The sequence below is a fragment of the Helianthus annuus genome, chromosome 14 (genome assembly GCF_002127325.2).
Source record: "Helianthus annuus cultivar XRQ/B chromosome 14, HanXRQr2.0-SUNRISE, whole genome shotgun sequence".
Classification (NCBI taxonomy): Eukaryota; Viridiplantae; Streptophyta; class Magnoliopsida; order Asterales; family Asteraceae; genus Helianthus; species Helianthus annuus.
Window position 1 is genome coordinate 165,869,290 of NC_035446.2, and position 22,110 is coordinate 165,891,399.

Consider the following 22,110-nt stretch of genomic DNA (forward strand, 5'->3'; position numbering starts at 1 on the left):
TCAAATACTTGTCGGAACGTCATACTTCACATATTTACTTACCATGTTCGCAATCAATACAATGAATAGATATTCTACAAAAAGGGGTGTAAGCTTACTTACCTCTCATCCAAGTATGCTTCCCGTGCACATAAGTCCCGTTTGACCCGCTTCTTTGTCAAACTTCCATGTCGCTTATCAAGCATCAACTATCATATATCATTCTTAAGATAGTTAGCTTGTTCATCATTCATCACACGGATCTTGTTTCAGAAATTATCATTCAAACTCAAAACATACTAATCTATCAAATCCTAGCCGAAATCCTTTAAACATATACACATGTATGTGATTTCAAACATCATTAACAATAACATATCATCATATTATACAAAACGCACTTCATAACTACATTGGTAATCACTTACTAATGATCTAAGCTCAATTATCTCTAATTTCATCATACCCTTGGTGTATGTACAAACTTCTAAACATAAGGTACAACTAATTCATGCACAATCTCCTAATTTCATACATAATTCATCAAATCCTCCTACTAATTAACATAAATCATTCACACATAAACATTCAAACATTTTATCATCATATTTCTTTCAATTCTTCTAACAACAATTCATCATACCCACAAAATACATCAATCTTTTAACAAGAATTGGACATAGGTGGTGTTCAAGGCATCATCATTACCATAACTAATGGGGTTCACCTCTAAACATCAAATTAACACAAACCATACATAACCTTTGTTCTATATGATGATTCTAGCGCCTACTCATGCTCAATTTCACTTAAATTCATGAATTAGAACATAACCCACTTTACACATGATCACCAATCAAGACATACCTTACGATCCCCTCGGAAAGGTGATCACTAATTCACGGTCGGTTGTGAATTTAAACTTCGATTCACCCTCTAATTTGATGAATATTGTTGAGTTAGGGTTTGACTCCCTTGGGGAGCTCTGGAACGATCCAGAACACACACACACACGAAGTGTGTGTAGTGTGTGTTGACATTTTCTTTTAAGTTGATAATTCAACTTTCATTTACCCCACTTTAGTCCCTCGTGTATACCACTAAAACATAATTGGCACAACCTTCGTCATTTAATACTTTTGACCATACCCTTAACTAGTTTAAATAGCCTAGTTATTTATTTCATGACGTGTCATATAGGAACACACGGCAAATATTAACATTCGGATTTTGGGGTGTTACAAGTCACGCGTGAAGTTTTTCACAGAACAAAATGTCCACGCATTGAACTTTATGCTGGCGGTGGTCTTGACAATTCTCCACGCGTGGTATCATCTTCATCACGGAATATAACGTAATCACCCCCACTGCCCTTATAACAAGTTTGGTATGAAGTGGCATTTTGATGTTTGGCCAACCATCTCACAATGTAGTGGTGTCGAAATAAAGCAAGATCCTTGGGCTTCCATCCCTCTAGGATTATCAAATCCTGAAAAAATTATGTGGGTAATTTGGACTTTGTGTTTGTTAGCGGTGAGGTTTGTAATCTATAGAAATTATAAGATCAAAAACATATTTTTTTTATGAAAAGGATCATATTATTAAAAAGAGTTAATTGCCCAGATGGTCCCTGTGGTTTTACGTTTTTTCACGTTTAGTCCTCACCTTTTGAAAATAGCAGGTATGCTCCCTATGGTTTATATTTCGTTACTCGGATAGTCCCCTGAGTAGATGTCAGTTAGTTTGGAAATAACAGGTATGCTCCCTATGGTTTGTCGTTTTGTTACTCGGATAGTCCCCTAAGTAAATGTCAGAGGACTATCCGAGTAACAAAATGACAAACCATAGGGAGCATACCTGTTATTTTCAAAAGGTACGGACTAAACATGAAAAAACGTGAAACCACAGGGACCATCCGGGCAATTAACTCTTATTAAAAATATATATGTAGGTAATATTTATTTTTACTCAAGGTACACGGTATGGTTGGGTGAGTTCGATCGGGGAGGGGGTTGGCCGCACGGGGAACGATTGCCGGTGGTGGATCGGTGAGTGGGGAGTGGTGATTTCGGTGACTACTCGCCGATGCGGGAAGAGGGGGGAAGGAGGTGAGAGGGGGGTTTAATGGTGGGTTCCAACCCCTTTCAACCAATCACAATTTTTTTAATTCTTTACCACTCTCTAAGTAATTGAATCATTGCCAGTGATTGAGTGCAAAATGGGAAGTGGAATGAGGACTTGACATGGCATGATATTATTGGCTATAAAATAACTCAAACACCCTAAGTGACTGAACCATACCCTCCACCATCACTATACGAGAATAGTAAAAAAAAATCAACCAATTTTTTTGAAACGCATGCGGGAAAGCTTTCATAATATAGGGGGTAGGGGCGGTCATCACTCACAACATCCAACCAAGTTTCGCCATGTCATCAACCATTATTCCATCACTCACAACCTTTTTAGTGGAAATGCTCATCACTCACCACCACACCCAACAATTTCCCCACAACCAACAATTTCCCTCAAGCAATCAAAACAATCACGCGTTAAAAATATAACGCGTTTTATGTTTGACGCATGATCCATTGGAGTGGCGGTGGTGTTTTATACAAAATCACGCGTGAAACTCTTTCATCACGGACAAAAAGACAACCATCTCGGGTGGCCTAATTGGACAAGAATACCATAACGATGACATAATATCAGGAAGTAGACGAAGATTCGTCAAAGGGTTGGAAAATTGTGAAATATCTACAACAAAAATAGAAACAACTGGTCTATGGTTCAGATGACCTATTTGTTTATAATATTTCTTGTGATGAATATCAAACGGGCCAATGAGCTAATGGTAGAGTGGTAAGATAGAGATCTGGTGTTTCTGGTGACTCAAGTTCGATTCTTGCCCCCAACATTTAGTTTTGGCGGTACCTGGTGATGATGGGAGACTAGGGGAGTAGGCGGAGATCGCTAGTTCGTTCCTTTAACTGAGCGGGTTTTACCTCACCATGTCGTGCCTTTGGGCGAGTGTTCACAAGCTTCGGCTCTAGGTAAGGGTTTTCCCTAGTTCAAAGGCAAGTGTATCCCGATGTGGTGAATTTCGCCAGTAGCACATCTAGAGGATTCGTTGGTCGTTCAACAAATATCAAGCGAATATGAACTCAAAGACCGTTTTGGAAGGTTTTGAGAAAATCAACAAAGTGGGGCCAACGTCTGAATGATGGGTCAATCATCAAAACAAACCAAAACATCATCCTCCAACAAATATACATCCCAAGGTAGCTCGGATGCCCGTACTCAAGTCAATCTCATTGACACTGATGCAGAGTTTGGAATCGAACAAGAATCGATTCGCTCGCCCAGGAGGACTAACAAAGGGAAACTGATGCGGGAATATCAAGTGTCGACTCAATTATGTAATGAAATAAATTCACATTTAGTGTTCATTAAGTTTTGTTTTAATTTATGTCCATTGAGTTGATCATAAAAACTATATATAAGTTCTCATGTAATTTGTATTGGGGGATAGTTTTTAAGTTTATGAAAAGTCATTTTTTCTCCCAATTCACTTGTGTGTGTTTTGAGTGTGAAACCTCCAATTTTCGGTATTCTACGAGAATCAACGAATTTTGGAAGAATTGTTCCTGGTATTCTGTATGAATCAACAGGTCCGATTTCGTATCCCATTTCCTAGTCTACATCAGAAACATATAACAACCTTAGTGCCTCAGTGGATACGGAATACAAAGGAAGTGTAAAAAATCAAAGGGCATGATGTCACCCCTCGACTTGAAGACACAAAAAGAAAGGAATTCGGATATGAAACTCCTTTCTACTAACATGGATCATCTAACATGAGCTGCTCAAAGACTGCGTTATTTTAATTTTTGTATTGTTTTCTTTAAAAATTAAATAAGTTTTTTTCTTTTTTTTGTTATATCTTTTTTATTAATATCTAAATACAAATTAAAGTATTAAATAAATAAAATTATAATCAAAGGCAATAATTAACTAATGATTAAAACTTTCTCACATACCACATGCAATACCTGTTACTCGGTGTAAAATGTGAAAGTTGTCATAGCTATGTAGTGTCTACGTTCACACAACAATAGTACTCCTGGACATGTGGCCTAAGTAATTGTGATGTCTATGTTATGAAGAAGAGGCAAGTACATTGTGTGTATGGCACTCTACAAGAGAGCTCAATCACTTTGTTAGTTTCTTACACTCGAACGCGCAAAAGACATCTGTACTTTCTTCTTGTAATATGTCCCCGTGACATGAACTGGAATTTTCATATTGTAGACTCTAGATAAAATCCATTGTACTCAAATCATTAAAACTTGTATTAAACGTTTTAATTTTAATATGCGAATTAAACTAGTGTAATGGTAAAGATTGATTATTTCTATCTAACATTTGTGTCTACGGGCTGCAAACATTCACATGTTCTACTTAGTTCATCGTTCTCTTCTAATGTGGTCCAATCAATCAGATTCAACAGCCTGGAAAACAGAGAGAAATTTAGGAAGAGGATTTGGGACAATTTTCTAAATATAATCTATTAATAATCCAAACGAATACATATAAGGGAAATTGAAATTAACCACTGCTCACATGGAGGAGATCATGGATCACCACTCCTTTATTTTAGGAACAACTCCTTGACACACAAGCTAAACATAACTAAAACATAAAGTGAAACAATAGGAAATAACATAATTAATATAGCGTCGTTGTAATGTTGGCCTTGGTACAAATCATCTTCACACACCTTCAGTGGCGAAGCTTGACAATGAAGACGGGGTGTTAAAAACGTATATACCAAAAAATTCCTATAGAACCGAGGGTCGAAACCGTATATACTCAAAAATTTCTATACGAAAACTACATATATAACACTACTGAGCGAAAAGTTCGTGGGTCGCCCCCCGGCACCTCTTAAGTTGCGCCCCTGTTAGGGGTGTTCTTTGGGTTTTTTTCTCGGGTTTTTGCTAAGAAAAAGTGACCCGATAACCGAACCTTTTAAAGGTCGGGTTGGTCGAGTTCAGGTTCGGGCTTGTTCGGGTTGGGTTGTTCGGTTTTCATGTATAGATGTAATGTTAAAAAAATGTTTTTTTTTTCGCAATATATAATTAAAATTCATCATTCTACTTAAAAAATATTATCAAAATTAAAACAATATTTGACAATATGATATGATAATGTTCATATGTCCTAAAACATAATATTTTAGATACCAAAAACTCTAAACCAAAACACATCTATCACAAAAAGACATTAAATGTTTGGGTTTTTTTTCGGGTTTCTGATTTCGGGTTTTTCGGGTCGGGTTATCCGGGTTTTTTGTTGGGAAAAAGTTACCCGATAACCGACCCATTTAAGGTTCGAGTTGGTCGGGTTCGGGTTTTTCGGGTATTCTCTAATTCGGGTTCGGGTGACTTCAAATTCAGGTCCGGTTTCAAGTTTCAGATAAAAATGAACAGCGGTAACCCCTGCACACCTTTTTATTAAAAGAAAAAGTAACATAAACTTATAAACTCTACTTATATATACTTTGTAAAGTTCGAAAGAAGGTACTAAAAAAACCTTATTTTTATTACCGAGTTGTTTATATATGTATATATAACTAGTTGGTGTCTCGCCCGCGTTGCGGGGCGAGGGCTGAATAATTCTCAATCAATTAAAAAAACACTACTATAATTTTGCTAAGAAAAAAACTAAAAGGATGATAAGACCGTAATTTTCGGCTCAGGGCAAAACTGTAATTTTTCAGGACTAATTAGCGAGTGTTAGGCAGCTCCTTGAGACGAAAAAAAAAATAAATGGAGTCAATCAATTAAAACAAAAAAACTTCTATAGTTTTGCAAAAAAAAAAAAAAAGTAAAACGATGGGAAAAATGTAACTTTTAACAGAGGGCGAAATCATAATTTTATTTCAGGGATAAAATCGTAAATTAAAAGTACCAATAGATGAGTGTCAGGTAGGTGCCGGCATGACTGCAATTTTACATTGGGGCAAATTCGTAATTTAACCAGGAAAACAAACAAAAACGATGGAGAAAAAGTAAATTTAAGTTGAGGGCAAAATCGTAACTTCGCTGTAAGAAAAAAATACTGATGGCAAAACTGTAAATTACAACGGGGCAAAATCTTATTTTTTAACCGAGGGCAAAATTAAAATTTTTAGCTTGGAGCAAAAGCGTACATTTATTTTTAAGTGGGGGTAAAACATAATTTTGATCTGATGACAAAATCGTAATTTTTAGAAAAAAAACTAATGGGAAAAGTGTAAATTTAAACGGTGCAAAATCGTTATTTTGAACGGAGGACAAAATTGAAAAACTTAGTTGGGAACAAAAACGTAAATTTATTTTTAAGTGGGGGTAAAAACACAATTTTAAACTAATGGCAAAATCGTAATTTAAAGTGGTATAAAATCGTAAATTTGTTGAGCCAACAAGGGATTGTCAGGCAGGTGTCTGACACTATTCCCCTTACCGCCCATTTCAGCCAATAGATGGCAGGCACTGTTGCCCCTGCCCCTCGTGAGGTTTGTATGTGTTGAAAATATATATTTTGTTAATTCTTCCATATATAAATAACTAACTTTTTAGTGCATCATCACTTGTAACTTATGCTTTGTGAGTTTTTCAAAAAAAAAAAAACTTGATTTTTTACTTTTAACACAAAGGTTTTTAGGTTTTGTAATTTTAACCCTACATAATTTGTTTTTTTTAACTTTATACTAAAACTAAACTTGATTTTTTACTTTTAACACAAAGGTTTTTAGTTTTTGCAATTTTAACCTTACATAATTTGTTTTTTAACTTTAACCCAAAACTTTTCATTATTTGCAATTTAACTTCACAGCTTTTGTCACTTATACTTTTCATCTGTGGCAAATTTTCGTTTTACGTATAGTTCTAAACTTGACTTAATACAACGCAACGTACGAGTGTGGTTCAACTTTTTTATGTTTTGTTTCAAATTTTGCAAGTTAACACGGCGCAACATGCATGTGTGGTTCAGCGTTTTTCACCTCTATTTTTTTATGTTTGACAGGTTCGTCGCATCACGCAGATCCTAGGTCGATCAGTGTTGGTGGTCGATGACGGTTGTGTGACATTAGTACTATTTGACAGCGTTTTACGTTCCGTCACAACGCGGGGTGTGCTTTGGGGGGTTTCTAAAGAAAAAAATGTAATGCATATGGTTGTCGTGACGTTGGCTTTGGGGGTTTTCAAAAAAAATGATTTTTTTTCCTTTTCACCAAAAAGTATTTCATAAATTACTTTTAACCCAAAACTTTTTATCTTTTGCAATCTGTCATCGCAACTTCTTTTACTTTCAACTTGGGTCCTTTATAGTTTTCATTTTCCGCAAATTTTTCGTTTTATGCTTGGTTCTAAATTTTATGACTTAACACATCGCAACGTGCGTCTTTGGTTTAACGTTTTTACGTTTCGTTCTAAATTTTTGCAAGTTAACACGACGCAACGTGCGTGTGTGGGTAAACGTTTTTACATCGTCCATTTTTTCCCATTTGACAGGTTTAGCATAACGAAAATCGACTTAGTTATAACTAAAGAATCACCGCCGCATTGCGACGGGTCTCAATTCTAGTTATATTTAAAAAAATAAAAGTAGTTATAAATCAATATGTTCTAGAACCAGCCAAAAGATTTTTTTTTAACGGCCAACAACCAGCCAAAAGGATAACATATAAATTCGAACATAAAAGCATGCTGGCCTAATAAAGACGCCGAGATATCTATGGCAATAATGGCATAACACGTATATCAAAAGCCCACCTCGCTATGCCTCTTTGGTTTAACACATCGCAACGTGCGTCTTTGGTTTAACGTTTTTACGTTTCGTTCTAAATTTTTGCAAGTTAACACGACGCAACGTGCGTGTGTGGGTGAACGTTTTTACATCGTCCATTTTTCCCATTTGACAGGTTTAGCATAACGAAAATCAACTTAGTTATAACTAAAGAATCTCCGCCGCATTACGGCGGGTCTCAATTCTAGTTATATTTAAAAAAAAGTAGTTATAAATTAATATGTTTTAGAACAGCCAAAAGATTTTTTATTTTTATTTTTTAACGGCCAACAACCAGCCAAAAGGATAACACATAAATTCGAACATAAAAGCATGCTGGCCTAATAAAGACGCCGAGATATCTATGATTCTATGGCAATAATGGCATAACACGTATATCAAAAGCCCACCTCACTATGCCTCTTTGGTTTAACACATCGCAACGTGCGTCTTTGGTTTAACGTTTTTACGTTTCGTTCTAAATTTTTGCAAGTTAACACGACGCAACGTGCGTGTGTGGCTGAACGTTTTTACATCGTTCATTTTTTCCCATTTGACAGGTTTAGCATAACGAAAATCGATTTAGTTATAACTAAAGAATCTCCGCCGCATTGCGACGGGTCTCAATTCTAGTTATATTTAAAAAAAATAAAAGTAGTTATAAATCAATATCTTCTAGAACCAGCCAAAAGATTTTTTTTTTTTTTTAACAGCCAACAACCAGCAAAAAGAATAACACATAAATTCGAACATAAAAGCATGCTGGCCTAATAAAGACGCCGAGATATCTATGGCAATAATGGCATAACACGTATATCAAAAGCCCACCTCACTATGCCTCTTTTCAAACCTCTGGAACCTTTCAGAAATATCCATATCCATTTCTTCAAGCTTCAAGACAATCCTAGAAATTACTCACTCTCCCCTTCTTCCCATCTATAAATGCCCACCCCCAATCACATCCATCTCTCAGACAACACACTTCACAACATTGAAAGCAAGCATTCATCATTCATAAACACCCCAACAAAAATATTAAGTTACCAACCATGTCGATCATTCCAAGCTTCTTTACCGGTAACGGAAGCAACATATTCGACCCATTCTCCAGCGAAATCTGGGACCCCTTCCAGGGCCTCTCAAGTGTCATCAACAACCTCCCTGAATCATCTCGTGAAACAACAGCCATAGCCAATACCAGAATCGACTGGAAGGAGACACCAGAGGCTCACGTGTTCAAGGCGGACCTGCCAGGTCTGAAGAAGGAGGAGGTGAAGGTGGAGGTTGAAGAAGGTAGAGTGTTGCAGATAAGCGGAGAGAGGAGCAGAGAAAATGTAGAGAAGAATGACAAGTGGCATAGGATGGAGAGGAGCTCTGGGAAGTTTTTGAGGCGGTTTAGGTTGCCGGAGAATGCGAAAATGGATCAGGTGAAGGCGGCGATGGAGAACGGTGTGCTGACGGTCACCGTGCCGAAGGCGGAAGTGAAAAAGCCCGAGGTGAAGGCTATTGATATTTCTTGATAAATTGGAACAAAGAACAAGTGTTACTAAACGTGTGTGATGATAATAAATATGGGATGTGTGAGATGTGAGTTTGTTTGTGTGTTTTAGGCAGCATCGGAATCTGCCTGCTGAAACTTTGTATTTTGTGTTGAAGCTTAATATAATATAATTATATTATTCTAATGTAAGTTTAGCTTTTATTATTTCAGTTATACCATGTGTAGTAGTTTAGCTCAATAATGCCCCATCATTGGGCGTTTTGCGACACGTGACAGTCCAGTCAGCATGGGGCATTATTAGGGGTTATTGTAAAAGTTACGCGGAAATAATGCCCAATAACGTCCCTTTCAATATTAAACAATTATTTTTTATAGAGAGGAGGTTTTAGGCCATGTGTAGTCATAAAGCCCCCCAAGGGGCGTTATGCGCCATGTGGCATGCCACGTCACCCCGGGGCTTTATGGGGCTTGAGGCCGTAGTCATAAAGCCCTACCTCATCATAACCAAAGTGTAAAATGCAGGGACCAAAGTGTAAAATGCAGGGACCAAAGTGTTTTAATGCAGGGACCAAATTGTAAAATGCAGGGACCAAAGTGGAAAATGGAGAACAAATAGCGCCGCGAAATAAAACACGCCCTTTCTTTTTTTTTTCTCATAGCGCCCCGGGGGGCGGTGTTGTGGGCGCCGTATCGGCGCTATGCCATCTCCTCGCGCCCCATTACATATGTCCTTAAAAAAAAACTACTAGTTGGACCACTCCCATTGGCCAGTCAACACGGTCTCATGCAATTTTGAGCGTTGTTTACGCTGAATCAATCTTTTTTCAAAAAAAGGCTTAAAAACGCCCCATGTAATGGGTTCCAGGCGTTTTTAGGCGTTATTTTTGAAATTTTTTAAAAAAACCGCCCCACTACGGGGTCTTACCAATATCAGTTTAGTAGATAAGATAATACGTCTCAACTTTTATAAAAGTGAACGAGATATCATTGTCACAAATAATATTTGAGATATTTATATCAACAAACTGCATTATGTATGCAAACGGAGAACTAAACGTTAAGCCGCATTTGTTATACGATGTCCTTATCTTCCAACGAAGTTATGTCTTCAACCGTTCTTTTAACCTGGCTCAGAACCCATTTTGATCCAAATTAAATTAACAGTTTTACTAAAACAACCAAATCTTTACCAATGGCGGGGCCTACTTACGAAGGAGTGGCGGCAGCCACCCATAAAAAAATAGTGTTTTTTAGACAAACTATGATCGCCCTTAAAAGTTTGGTTAAGCCCTCTCGATTGGCCCCCATGGGTCTACCAGTGTTTTCGACCTGAGCTCACTTTGCTAGCTCGGAACTTATTTTGACTCAAGCCTGATGAGACCCGAACCCGTTTTGACTAGTTGCACAACCTGACCCGTCTGTGTTGCCTGACACATTAATCAGCCACCACCACCACCCCCCCCCCCGAGTTGATCCACGAATGCCAAGGTAAGCTAATACACTGCCACAACCCTGACAAGTTGTGGTCCCAAGTATGAATTGCGAGTTGATGAACTCGCATGTGGCAAGTGCGGTGAACCCAGGTGTTGTGTTTTGGTTGAGCTAGGTGGGTCGTGGGCGTCCCCTACTATTTGTTGTTTCCTAAAAACTCTATTGCCAATAACCTAACGAATATAGCAAGTTCTGGTTTGTTCAGTCCCAGGTCAATTCTTTGGGTTTTGTCAGCCCATATTTTCTCAACTAAAATTTAAAAAGAAAAAAAAAAAAACAAAACACAAAAAACGCATCCAGATATCACATTAAACATCAATTTGCAGATGTTGCTATGTTTGTCAATTCACAAAAGTATTTACTTCATCAAAAGATCTTTTCTAAGCAGAGCCACAACACATCATCACCACTCGCCAAAAACGAAAACAAAAGCCGAATCCATACTCGCTTAATTAAGCATTGTACCAACAAAAACTCACATCACAAACGCAGAGAAATGACTCCTTTTCCCAATTGCTTTGAGATTAGCAGCAACTTCCCAACAACCTCCCTCTTTATAACATTCAACCTGCAAAAATAAGAAAAAAAATACGGTGGAAAACGTTATTTAAAAACACATACGAACAGGGGCGGTTCTTTATAGGGCTGTGGCAGGGCCATGGCCCGGGCAAGTTTTTCGGCCGTAGTGCTAATTTTCCGCATTTCGATCGAAATTTTTTATATATACTATGTTTGGGGGCTTGCCCGGGCTTTTTTTAGTGCCCGTGTCTTTCGGCCCTGGCACGTTCAACGGGCAAGATCCGCCACTGCATATGAATAAACACTAAATTCGGAAAACGTTGTGTTTATACAATGTCCAAAACTTCAACATTATCTTTCCGTCCACCAACGGTATACATCATTCCCCCGAACACGAAGGTCGCAAAATTGCCTCTAGAGACATTCATAGGCTCGGCTTCCACCCAAGCACCCATTCGTGTATCTAGATATTCGACCGTTGCTAAATCCCGGTCTCCACCAAACCCACCAACAGTGTATCTATAAACAACAGTCAAATTGCACTTAGGACACTATTATTCTAGCGATTGGGTAAACCGGTAAAGTACATCTTAGACGAATGTATGAACTTACAACTTCTCGTTTAGCACAACCATAGAATGGCAGCCCTTCCTTGCATTCATGTTCGGAACATTGCACCAAAATTCTTCACGGGGATCGAATCGTTCAACAGAACTGAATTTAAACGTATACAGTAAGATGAAACGGGATCTAACGTTTCCTTTTAGAGTTCTAAAGTAAACGAAACGATCTCGTATAAACGATAGACCACTAATTATAAGTTACCTTGTATAAGATACTCCATCATATCCACCACTTACATACAACACATTATTCAGTTCCGCTGCGGCAGGAGCTAATCTCTACAACAAAAAAACTACAGCTTAGAGCTAATACATACATGGTTGTAAAACAAGGTTTCCAAGGCCGACTACTCCCCGAGTAGTCGCTACAAGGTAGGCTGCCGAGGCGACTTTCTCTAACTCCGCCTAATTACTCAGAATCGATCAAACGCGGTCAAACTCGGTCAAGCTCGGCCAAAATCGGATCTAGTAGGTCAATTCGGGCCGAGTTTAACTTAAAAAATAATAAAACGTAATTTATATGACTATCATATTAAATAATGAATATCATTTTCACGTATTTTGTTATAAATATTAGAAAATTTATGTTAATAGACATATATATATATATATATATATATATATATATATATATATATATATATATATATATATTTAATTTGCGAAAACTAATTTCTTTATAATTTAACATGTCCTAGTACTCCCCGAGTACTCTCCGCCTATGCCGAGTACTCTCAACTCCCCGGTCGACCGACTGGGGAGCGCCTAGCGACTTTTGCATGTATATGAAAACTCATGCACATAATTGAAGTACCTTGCTTTGCATTGAACGAGCAGGAAGCCACTTTCCGATATTTAAGTCGAGGTATTCCACCTCTGAAGAATAGTGAGATTCCTTAGCACCACCAACAACGAAAAGTTTGTCTTTGATTGAAGCTCCGGCGGCATTTATGTTTTTCCAATATAACGGGGGTCTCGGAATCCATAGATTGTTTGTTGGGTTAAATGATTCGACTACAAAAACGGAAGCGTTACGAGGAAATATTTTAGTAAACCATATGCAAGAACTTAGAAAGTTATTAATTACCTGTGTGAGATCCGTGACCGCCAAAATGGTAAATTTCACCGTTCAAAGTTGCAGCAGAGGCGTAGCTCTTTATAAAATTCATAGGAGTAAGTGAAATTTTGATGTCGTGAGAGGGAAAATAGGAATCTAGAGCTGGTAGCCATGAGGACCCGTCATGTCCCCCAACAATGAAGACAGAGTCGGTAAACCTCGTCAGAAATTTGCTGGATAGCTGATTGTCCGCTTCGACGGGATCTACAATTGATCGTGATCCAGATTCCAAAATTCTAACTTGGTTTTTAAGCTGCTGAATTTCTAGTTTTGACGTTTCCTGAGTGGTCATATGACATCGTTTAGTAAAATTATTAATATTGAATAATACATTTAAGGAAGGAAAAATTAAAAAAACGTATTGAAATTTGAGATTGTACCAATTCTTGCTCTAGACGATTGATTTTCACAATCTGCTTCACTTGTGATCCCTTCATCACTTCAAATTCTTGCATTAACTTCACACAATAACCAAACGATTTCGGTTAGACAAAAAGCTAGCGAAAACAGAATAACCACATGGAAAACATAAATCTATATCTTACTTTGGCCACCAACGAGTGTAGATCAGTGTCAGTCTCAACGCCTTTCGGTACTAAAATATTGTCGGTCTGACCATGTTGAACTGCACATGTAGCAGCAATGTGTTGGCTTTCCTCCCAAGTATTACCTAGCATAACATCAGCTTTATTTGTAACGGTGTTTGCTTCATGATTTAGATCAGATTCCCATGTATGATCACATTCGGCTTCATCAGTGGCAACCCAATGACTTTCCTCCAATGTATTCACCGCGGTGTTTGCTTCAGGATTTATGTCTGATGTCCAAGTTTGATCACATCTGACGTCATCTGTGGCAGCCCAATGACTTTCCTCCCATGTATTTCCTACCATGACGTCAACTTCATTAGTAGCGGTGTTTGCTTGAGGATTAAAGTCCGATGCCCATGTTTGATCACAATCGACTTCATCTGCGGCAGCCCAATGACTTTCTTCCCACGTGTCTGCACCGTGATCAGATTTAAACAATGCCCGCCATTCTCCTACAGGTTGGGAACTAGAAGCGTTAGTGGTGGTATTACCGGTTCTGCAAAGGGCGGATGCATATGAAACCTTTGAGGTCTCATATAGGTTCTCAGGTAATCTCTGCCTTAGATCGGTCACTCCTTGTGATACATGAACGTTGTATTCTTGTCTTTCGGAAACTTTAGGTAAAGAGGCATAAAGAGTGTTCCACTTTTTTGAAATACCACCCTTCGCCGATGATGTAAACAATGACACCAGCTTGTCAGTTTGATCATGATCCAACTCGAAATAGAAGTGGTTGCTCTCATAGTAGTTATGAGCAATAATGGGGTGGAACTGGTCCTCAGACAACGGATTACACAACTTTCTAGCACGGATCTTGACCTTGCATGCAAAATGCATAAATATATTAGAATGTGTTTGAGATAAAACTAAAACTAAAACTAAAACTAAGCCCCCCTCCATCGTCGAATGATGGAGCTACCACGTTGTGATAAGAATAATACCTGTGCAGGATACCTAGTGTATCCGGTACCATCTCCATCATCGACCCATGCATACTGATCAATGTTCATTTGACCATGACCCGCAGCCTCGAATACACCATGAAGTTTTCGGTCACTATAATTGAAAAGAAATAGCACAAGTCCTTCTTTGATGTTCTTTATATATGAATAGTGACCCTCTGGTAAACCTGTCATAGAAAGATCATATCATCAAAGTTCTTCATGATAAAAAAGAAAAAGCAAAAGAGACGGAAAGAATAATCAACTAACCAAATAACTGACGAGAAAGACATTCATTGATTGTGTTGTGTGTAGCTCCAAATATAACAGCACCAAGATCAGTCTTTCTCAAATTTCTTGCAGGTGCACTGTGATTTGAAAACACGGAGGCCTCTTTCATCAACGAGTCCGTGTTTATCTTTTTCTTTTGCTTCCGACCCATTCTCCTAAAAATTGTATGATCATCAACACCAAGAACATAAGTCTAAACTAATATGACATATAGGATTTAAAAAAAAAAAAAAAAAAAAAAAAAAAAAAAACTCATAGGTAGCATTTCGACACTTTATTCTCACCCTAAACATAACATACACCACCGCGACTATAATCAAACCTAAAGCTGGAGTTAGCAACACATAGCGTGCCAAACAATAATACAACACAATACACATATATTTCCTTATCTACTGTAATATAACCGAAAATCAAATCCGATTTCCTAAACAGGTCGGAAACTATGGGAAGAAGTCAATGTACAAAATCGCGTCAAGCAGTTAGTCACATTGTGTTTATAGATATGTAATTTTGGAGTAAAGATCACCCAAATACATCAATTTAACACCATATGGATGCTTAGCTCACAAACTTTGTGATGGCTTTTTTTTAGAGTTAATTACTGTTTTCGTCCCTATGGTTTGTCAAAAATCACTATTTCAGTCTATTAGTTAAAAATTGCGATTTCAGTCCCTCTGGTTTCACTTTCATAACCATTTCAGTCCTTGTGATTTCACTTTCGTAACCATTTCAATCCATTTGTTCTGTTAGTACAAAGGCTGAAATCGTTACGAGGTGGACTGAAATGGTTACGAAAATGAAACCACAGGGACTGAAATCGCAATTTTTAAACTAATGGACTGAAATAGTGATTTTTGACAAACCACATGGACCGAAAACAGTAATTAACTCTTTTTTTTTAATAGAACAAAGACCTAAGAACCCTAGACAAACAAAGATAATGAAACATAGAAATTGGTGAAGAAGAATAATAATGCATGTTTCTACGTATTTGCGATCTAACCGTATAATTTCACCAAGATCGTTCATCTGCTAAAAAAATTTACACAAAACCCTAAAAAAAGAAAGAAAAAATAGAGAAGCGACTTAAACATCGATGATTAAGAACCGATTAGTTACAAAAAAAGAAAAATGTTAGTAAGATCACACAAATAATAAAGTAAAACGAAAGTACGATCAAACTTTTTTTAACAAATATCAATAATCTACTAAAAATTGTTAACAAGAACAGAGGAGAGTAAACCTTAAGGGACAGATGATCGCAAAAGTGACCGTCGGAATTCCGAATAAGTGTGAAGAAAACCCTGATTTGTTGAACCGGTGGATATTGCAAAAGATTATATGTTACAGAGAGTATTTAGTTATGAAACGACGGCATTGCATCGGAAGGCCGTGAGTAGGGTTAGATTATCGGAAAATATGAAAGATTTGCAGTGGGTTTTTGAAAGGGGAAGAAGAGGGTGGTAGTATGAAAGTGGGTCCTAGCATTGAAATGTATTGACCGGCAAACAACGGTAGAAAGAAAAGGGACTGAAATGTATTGACCGGCAATCAACGGTAGAAAGAAAAGGGACGACGTGACCATTTTCCTATTTTGTTACCCTCACTTTGTCCTTAACCGATGAGTAGGGCTGTAAACGAACCGAACGTTCAGCGAACAGTTCGTGAACCGTTCGGCGGGAAGTTCGTTTATGTTCGTTCGTTTAATTAACGAACATGAACAAGAAATTCCGTTCGATTAGTTAAATGAACGAACATGAACAAAGGCCTCGTTCGTTCAATTGTGTTCGTGAACGTTCGGTAAGGTGTTCGTGAACATTCGTTCATTTGCGTTCGTTTATGTTCATATGTTCGTGTTTTAATTAAAAATTTTTATACTTTCATATATTTTATCTATACTTTTTATACTATTAAACTTTTATTTATACCATCACCCTAACAATTAAACTAGGAAACCCTCTTGTTTATGCACCATTTCCCTTTCTTTTCTCATTATTTACATCGACGAATATGATTTACCTCCGTTCTACAATAAGGGATTCAAGTTCTAGTGCTACTCTCTGGGCCATCCACCTTTATCATTCATCGCGTTCGCCAAATTTATTTGTGTTCGCTTGTGTTCGTGAACCGTTCGTGAACACACTCATTTCCTTAACGAACGAACACGAACATAAAATCTTGTTCGGTAAGTGTTCATGAACCGTTCGTGAACATATTTATTTCCTTAACGAACGAACACGAACAAGGGCTCGTTCGTGTTCGTTCGGTTCGTTTACAACCCTACCGATGAGTAAATGGTATCCGGTATTAAAATTAAACCGCCGAACCATGTCATAACATGTAGAAAAAATAAACTTTTAGGGCATATTTGGCTAATCTTTTTGAAACAACTTATTGACTTATTGAGTTTTTGAAAAGTAAATGCAAAATAATGTTTGGCAATGAGGATGTATATGAAAAGAAAAAACCAATAAGTCAATAAGTCACTTCATACTGACTTTTCTAAAAAGTCAATAAGTAAATAAATTGTTTCAAAAAGCTTAGCCAAACATGCTATTAGTAGCATCTCTACACTTTATTCTCACCCCAAACGTAACATATACCACCATGACTATAATCAAACCTAAAGATGGGGTTACCAACACATAGCGTGCCAAACAATAATACAACACATACATTTCCATATATACTCTAGGTAATGTCTAGTATAACCGAAAATCGAATCCAACTATCTCACGAGGTTGGAAGCTACCCGAAGTCAAATCTACAAAATCTCGTCAAGCAGTCTAGTCACAACGTGTTTTGACACATGTAGTTTTTGTATAGGATAAGTTTTGCAATTTAAAAGTGGGTTGCGGCACAGCTTTTATCCGTTTACCTGTCATTTGCTTATAACTTGTTGTTTTCATGTTTTAATGAGAATTCACTATTCTATATAAAAAAAAAGTTCACCCAAAATACATCGTAACATCCATTTAGACAAACAAAGACAATGAAACATACAAATTAGTGAAGAACAATAATGCATGTTTCTTATTAAACCTATTTATTTGCAATCTAACTGTAAAATTTCACCAAGATCGTAGAAAAGAAAATTTTAGGGCTGACATAACGGGTCAATCCGATCTGTTAAGACACGAACACGATAAGACACGAACCTAAAACACGTAAACACGAACACGACACGAAATCTTATCGTGTCAGATTTTCGAAACACGAACCTGTTAATAAACAGGTTACACGAAATGACCTGTTAAGACACGAAAAAATTACCAACGTTTCATACGACCTGTTTAAGACACTAACACAACCTGTTAAGACACGAACATGACATGTTTAAGACACGAACACAGCATGTTAAGACACGAACACGACCTGTTTAAAACATGAACACAACATGTTAAGACACGAACACGACCTGTTTAAGACACGAACACAACCGAATTGGGGAAGCTGTGAACCGAATTAGGAATGGTGGTGTTTGTGAGAATGATTTAAAAATTATGTTTTGGATTGTGAAAAAGAACTACGTGTGTTTGTGTATAATTCATCTCAGGTCCCACGACTGATGATCCCATGTCCACACCCACATATAATATTTTCAACTTTTAATTATTAACATGTACTTAGCGGGTTTTAACCTGTTTAGACATGAAACCTGTTAAGGTCTTATCCTGTCGACCTGTTTTAGACACGAAACTTATTAAGGTCAAACCATGTTAAGGTCTTATCATGTTTCGTGTTTGTTTGTGTCGTGTTATCGTGTTCGTGTCAAAATTGCCAGCACTAGAAAAATTACACAAAACCCTAAAATAAAAAGAAAAAACATAAGCAACTTACACATCGATGATTAAGAATCGATTAGTTTCAGAAATGAAAAATGTGAAGTACGATCACACAAATAATAAAGTAAGACGAAAATAAGATGATACTTTTTTTTCACAAATATCAGTAATCTACTAAAAATTTCCAACCTGGTATGCTCTAACGGCGGAACCGTGAGTAAACGGGCGTTAGATGAACGGAAAAGTGAGCGTCGGAGTTCCGAATGAAAAATGGAGAAAACCCTGATTTGTGGAGCCAGTGGATATTTGCAAAAGAATATTATTATGTTACTGAAGAACCAGGAAATCAAGTTCAGGCCGAAGCCTGTAAATGAGGATCTGGGTCTTGTCGAAGGTTGACAGAGTTCCCTGCAAAAGAGAAAACCGTTAGGCTCGCCGCAGAGATGGGAGGGCCACTCTGCGACCACCCTCCGGCGTGAGGATAAGTATTGGTAGAGAGAGAAAGTAGAGAGAGAAAATAGGGACGAAGGTTCAGAGAAATCGTACTTGGGTTTGTACTTTGAAGGGGTATTTATAATAGTCAACTGAGATGACGTCATCCGTCTGGACGCGCTTGAACGGGGGCTCGTCCTCGGAGTCTTCTGGTGCGGGCGAATGTGCTATGGATGCCCGCCCGAGTGTAGTCCGGTCCGTCTCTGGGACACATGTTCGGCTTCGGACATGCGTCTTCAAGTCCCCTAGTTTGGGAAGTCTTTTTATGAAGACTTTGTCAAACTATTATTCCAAGCTTTTTCATCCTGTTTGGATGACGTGTCATGGTTGGAGTGGTTTTAAACAGGTTACGTGGCGTGTTCTGTATGGTGCGGGTGACTTTCTCTACTTGGGTCGTCGGTCACCCGCATGTGACGGTAACGGATCCCTTGTTGGGAATCGTGGGAGGCGACGGTTGATGTGACTGGCCCTTAACCGACTTATATTTTTCTATAAATTCAATTTTTACCTCTTCATTTTCACCGTTTTTTCCTTTCTCTTTCATTCTCTTCTGCTGTTACCCTCTCTAGTGTCTTCTTCTTCTCCAAAGAAAAAAGGTGCGTCTTTGTTCCTTTTTACTTTTTTTACAGTTATGGCTCCGGGTAAGGAGAACCTTTCGGAGAGCGTGAGTGTGCTTACCCAACGTCAGTTGGATAAGTTTATTAGAGAATATAGGATTCCCTTAGATCTGCATCCGGTCCTCTCTTCCAGTACGGAAGCCATATATCCCTTTCGTCAAGGGAAATTCCCTTTTTACACCCGTGTCTGCAACTTTGCCAATTATAGGGTTCCTTTTTCCCGTTTTCTGATTAGGGTTTTGCAGTTTTTTAGAGTTCACATCTGTCAGGTTAACCCGTTCGGCCTTAGCCGTGTTAACCATTTCGAGATTTCTTGTCGTGCCCTTGATAAGAAACCGGACTTGAACGTTTTCCGGTACTTTTACGAGTTTATCTCGGCCGGAGACTGGTATACTTTTGCACACCGGAAGAATGTCCCATCTCCATCTTCCAACGAACGGTCTAGTCTAAAAAACTGGAAAGATAACTTCTTTTGGCTAGACGACCGTTGTCTTCCGGAGGACATGAGGTGGCGTTTTAAGGACCAGTCTATGTCGTTCGACCTTGAAGAGGGCTTTGTTTTTAATGAGAGCTTAGTCCGTGCTCTGATCGAGCATCAGTCCCCTATTCGTCCTCTTCCTGAGCATTTACTTTGGTTAGGTCGAGTTAGTTTTTCTTGGGCCCGGGGGGATAAGGATTGGCCTATTATACGCCGGAAGAGTGATCGTAAGTTCCGGTTCTTTATACCCCCTTCGGCTCTTTTATTTGTTGGTTTTTGCTGACTTTTATTTTGGAAATGCAGGTGCTGTGATGTCGCTTCTTGATGCTTTGAAGGTTCCGAGCATGGACTCCTTCGATTTTGATTTTGAGCAACAAGAGGACGCTCCGTTCATGAAGCAGGTTGCACCCTCTGCTCATCCCATTCGTGGTCAGTCGGATACGAACATACCCGTATCTTCTGCTGCTGAAACATCTTCCATTCCGAAGGATTCTTCTGAACAAGCTTTTGTCGAGACGGTTTCTCACATGCCGGCGTCTTCTAAGGAGGCGGGCGGTTCGTCCGGATCTCATGCTGGGCAGAGGTCAATTCTTGATGATGTGGACGATGATCCGGAGATACGTAGTCTAGATGAGGCACTACTGAATCATCCTTCATCTCTGAAGAGTAAAAATATTGAAGCAGATACCGGTCTGGTGATCCGGCCCCGAAAGAGGAAGGGTGAGTCTGCTCAGGTACGTTCTTCAGATTCTCTCCCTATGCCAAGATTGAAGAAGACGAAGGGGAGTTCTTATTCTGAGGGCACTGTTATGGAGGATCTTGATGAACATCTTTCTGGGGGTAAGAGCTCGAGGGAAGAGGCGGCCTTGGCCCGTAGTAGACCGACCCCGGCCTATTCAGGTGGTTTTGTCCCTGATAGTGAGGTGGAGAGTATGGAGACGGAGAATCCAGTGAGCGTGGATAAGGGTAAGGCCCATAGTGAGCCGAAGGTGGTCACTTTTTCAGGTACGCACTTGGGCTCTTCTCTGGGTCCGGACTTTTTTATGGATGATGAGGAAGATCAAGTGTCTTCACTTCCCTCGTCCTGGTTCGGACCTGAGTTGATGTCCTTTTTTCGATATGCAGATCTGTTCTCGGAGGATATGGAGATTGACCCATCTACTGCTGAGGAGAAGTTTATACCCGACTGGGACATTCGGAACAAGGATACGGTCCTGGATGTTTTGACCGCTAAGATGATGCTCTTCAACATAAACACTCCGATGGACCATGTTCGAAGTCGGAAGATGAAAAACCCGGATCTTGGGGCTGCGGTTTTGACTAACCAAGCTCAGTCTAACATATTCGTGACTGAAGTTTATCGTAGGTGGGTTGAAGCGGAGTCTGTGCGAGAAAGTTTGGAGAAGGAAGTCCGTTCTTTGAAGCGCAAAGTTCTCAAGAGTCCGGAGGTGGAGAAGAAGGTAGCCCAACTAACTCAAGACCTTCGGACCCAACAAGAAAAGGTCGCATCTTTGACGGCTCAGAACCAATCATCGCAGGCGGCTGCCGCGGCCGCTGCTGAGGACAGGGATAAGATTTCTTCAGAATTCAAAGTATTTTCTGAGTCCATGAAACAGAAGGACGAAGAACAAAAAGCGGTTTTGGCGAAGATGGAGGAGTCCCTCAGCGGTGCCCGTCTTGCGTATGAAAGCATGATGGCCGGTATGCTTGTGTTTTTGTTTTACTAAAATTTTTCTTCTATTTTCTCTAACTTTTTTCCCAGAGCGTGATGCATTCAAAACAGGGGAGGCTGATTTGAAAAGTCGCCTGGAGGAAATGGAGGGGGAGAATGCTTCTCTAAAGACGGAGGT

General features: G+C 38.8%; 2 protein-coding genes across 4 annotated transcripts; one reads left to right on the plus strand and one right to left on the minus strand.

Moving 5' to 3' along the window:
* The first annotated feature begins 8,598 nt into the window (after positions 1-8,598).
* On the plus strand, positions 8,599-9,502 carry LOC110904833 (17.8 kDa class I heat shock protein). The gene has a single exon (XM_022150703.2). The coding sequence runs from the start codon at positions 8,862-8,864 to the stop codon at positions 9,330-9,332; it is 471 nt and encodes a 156-aa protein (XP_022006395.1). The 5' UTR covers positions 8,599-8,861; the 3' UTR covers positions 9,333-9,502.
* Positions 9,503-11,083: 1,581 nt separating this feature from the next.
* LOC110904832 lies at positions 11,084-16,422 on the minus strand. Of its 3 annotated transcripts, none has more exons than XM_022150701.2 (11): positions 16,142-16,417; positions 14,865-15,040; positions 14,595-14,782; positions 13,609-14,472; positions 13,444-13,521; positions 13,034-13,343; positions 12,761-12,960; positions 12,149-12,225; positions 11,936-12,037; positions 11,656-11,842; positions 11,084-11,372 (listed from the first exon to the last, which is right to left on the minus strand). In XM_022150701.2, exons 2-11 carry the CDS (start codon positions 15,034-15,036, stop codon positions 11,280-11,282), a joined length of 2,271 nt encoding a protein of 756 aa, XP_022006393.1. In that variant the 5' UTR covers positions 15,037-15,040; positions 16,142-16,417; the 3' UTR covers positions 11,084-11,279. The 3 variants fall into 3 exon arrangements, with proteins under 3 accessions (XP_022006393.1, XP_022006392.1, XP_022006394.1); XM_022150700.2 differs by having other exon boundaries at positions 16,132-16,416; XM_022150702.2 differs by lacking the exon at positions 11,656-11,842 and having other exon boundaries at positions 16,132-16,422.
* Positions 16,423-22,110: the final 5,688 nt, after the last annotated feature.

What these genes read in the sequence shown, in the direction of transcription:
- LOC110904833 (XM_022150703.2), top strand. Translation starts at nt 8,862, where the DNA reads ATGTCGATCATTCCAAGCTTCTTTACCGGTAACGGAAGCAACATATTC.
- LOC110904832 (XM_022150701.2), bottom strand. Translation starts at nt 15,036, where the DNA reads ATGGGTCGGAAGCAAAAGAAAAAGATAAACACGGACTCGTTGATGAAA. An exon ending in TACACTCGTTGGTGGCCAAA is followed by an intron (nt 13,522 to 13,608) that starts GTAAGATATAGA and finishes TATTGTGTGAAG; the next exon opens with TTAATGCAAGAATTTGAAGT. An exon ending in CGGTCACGGATCTCACACAG is followed by an intron (nt 12,961 to 13,033) that starts GTAATTAATAAC and finishes CCGTTTTTGTAG; the next exon opens with TCGAATCATTTAACCCAACA.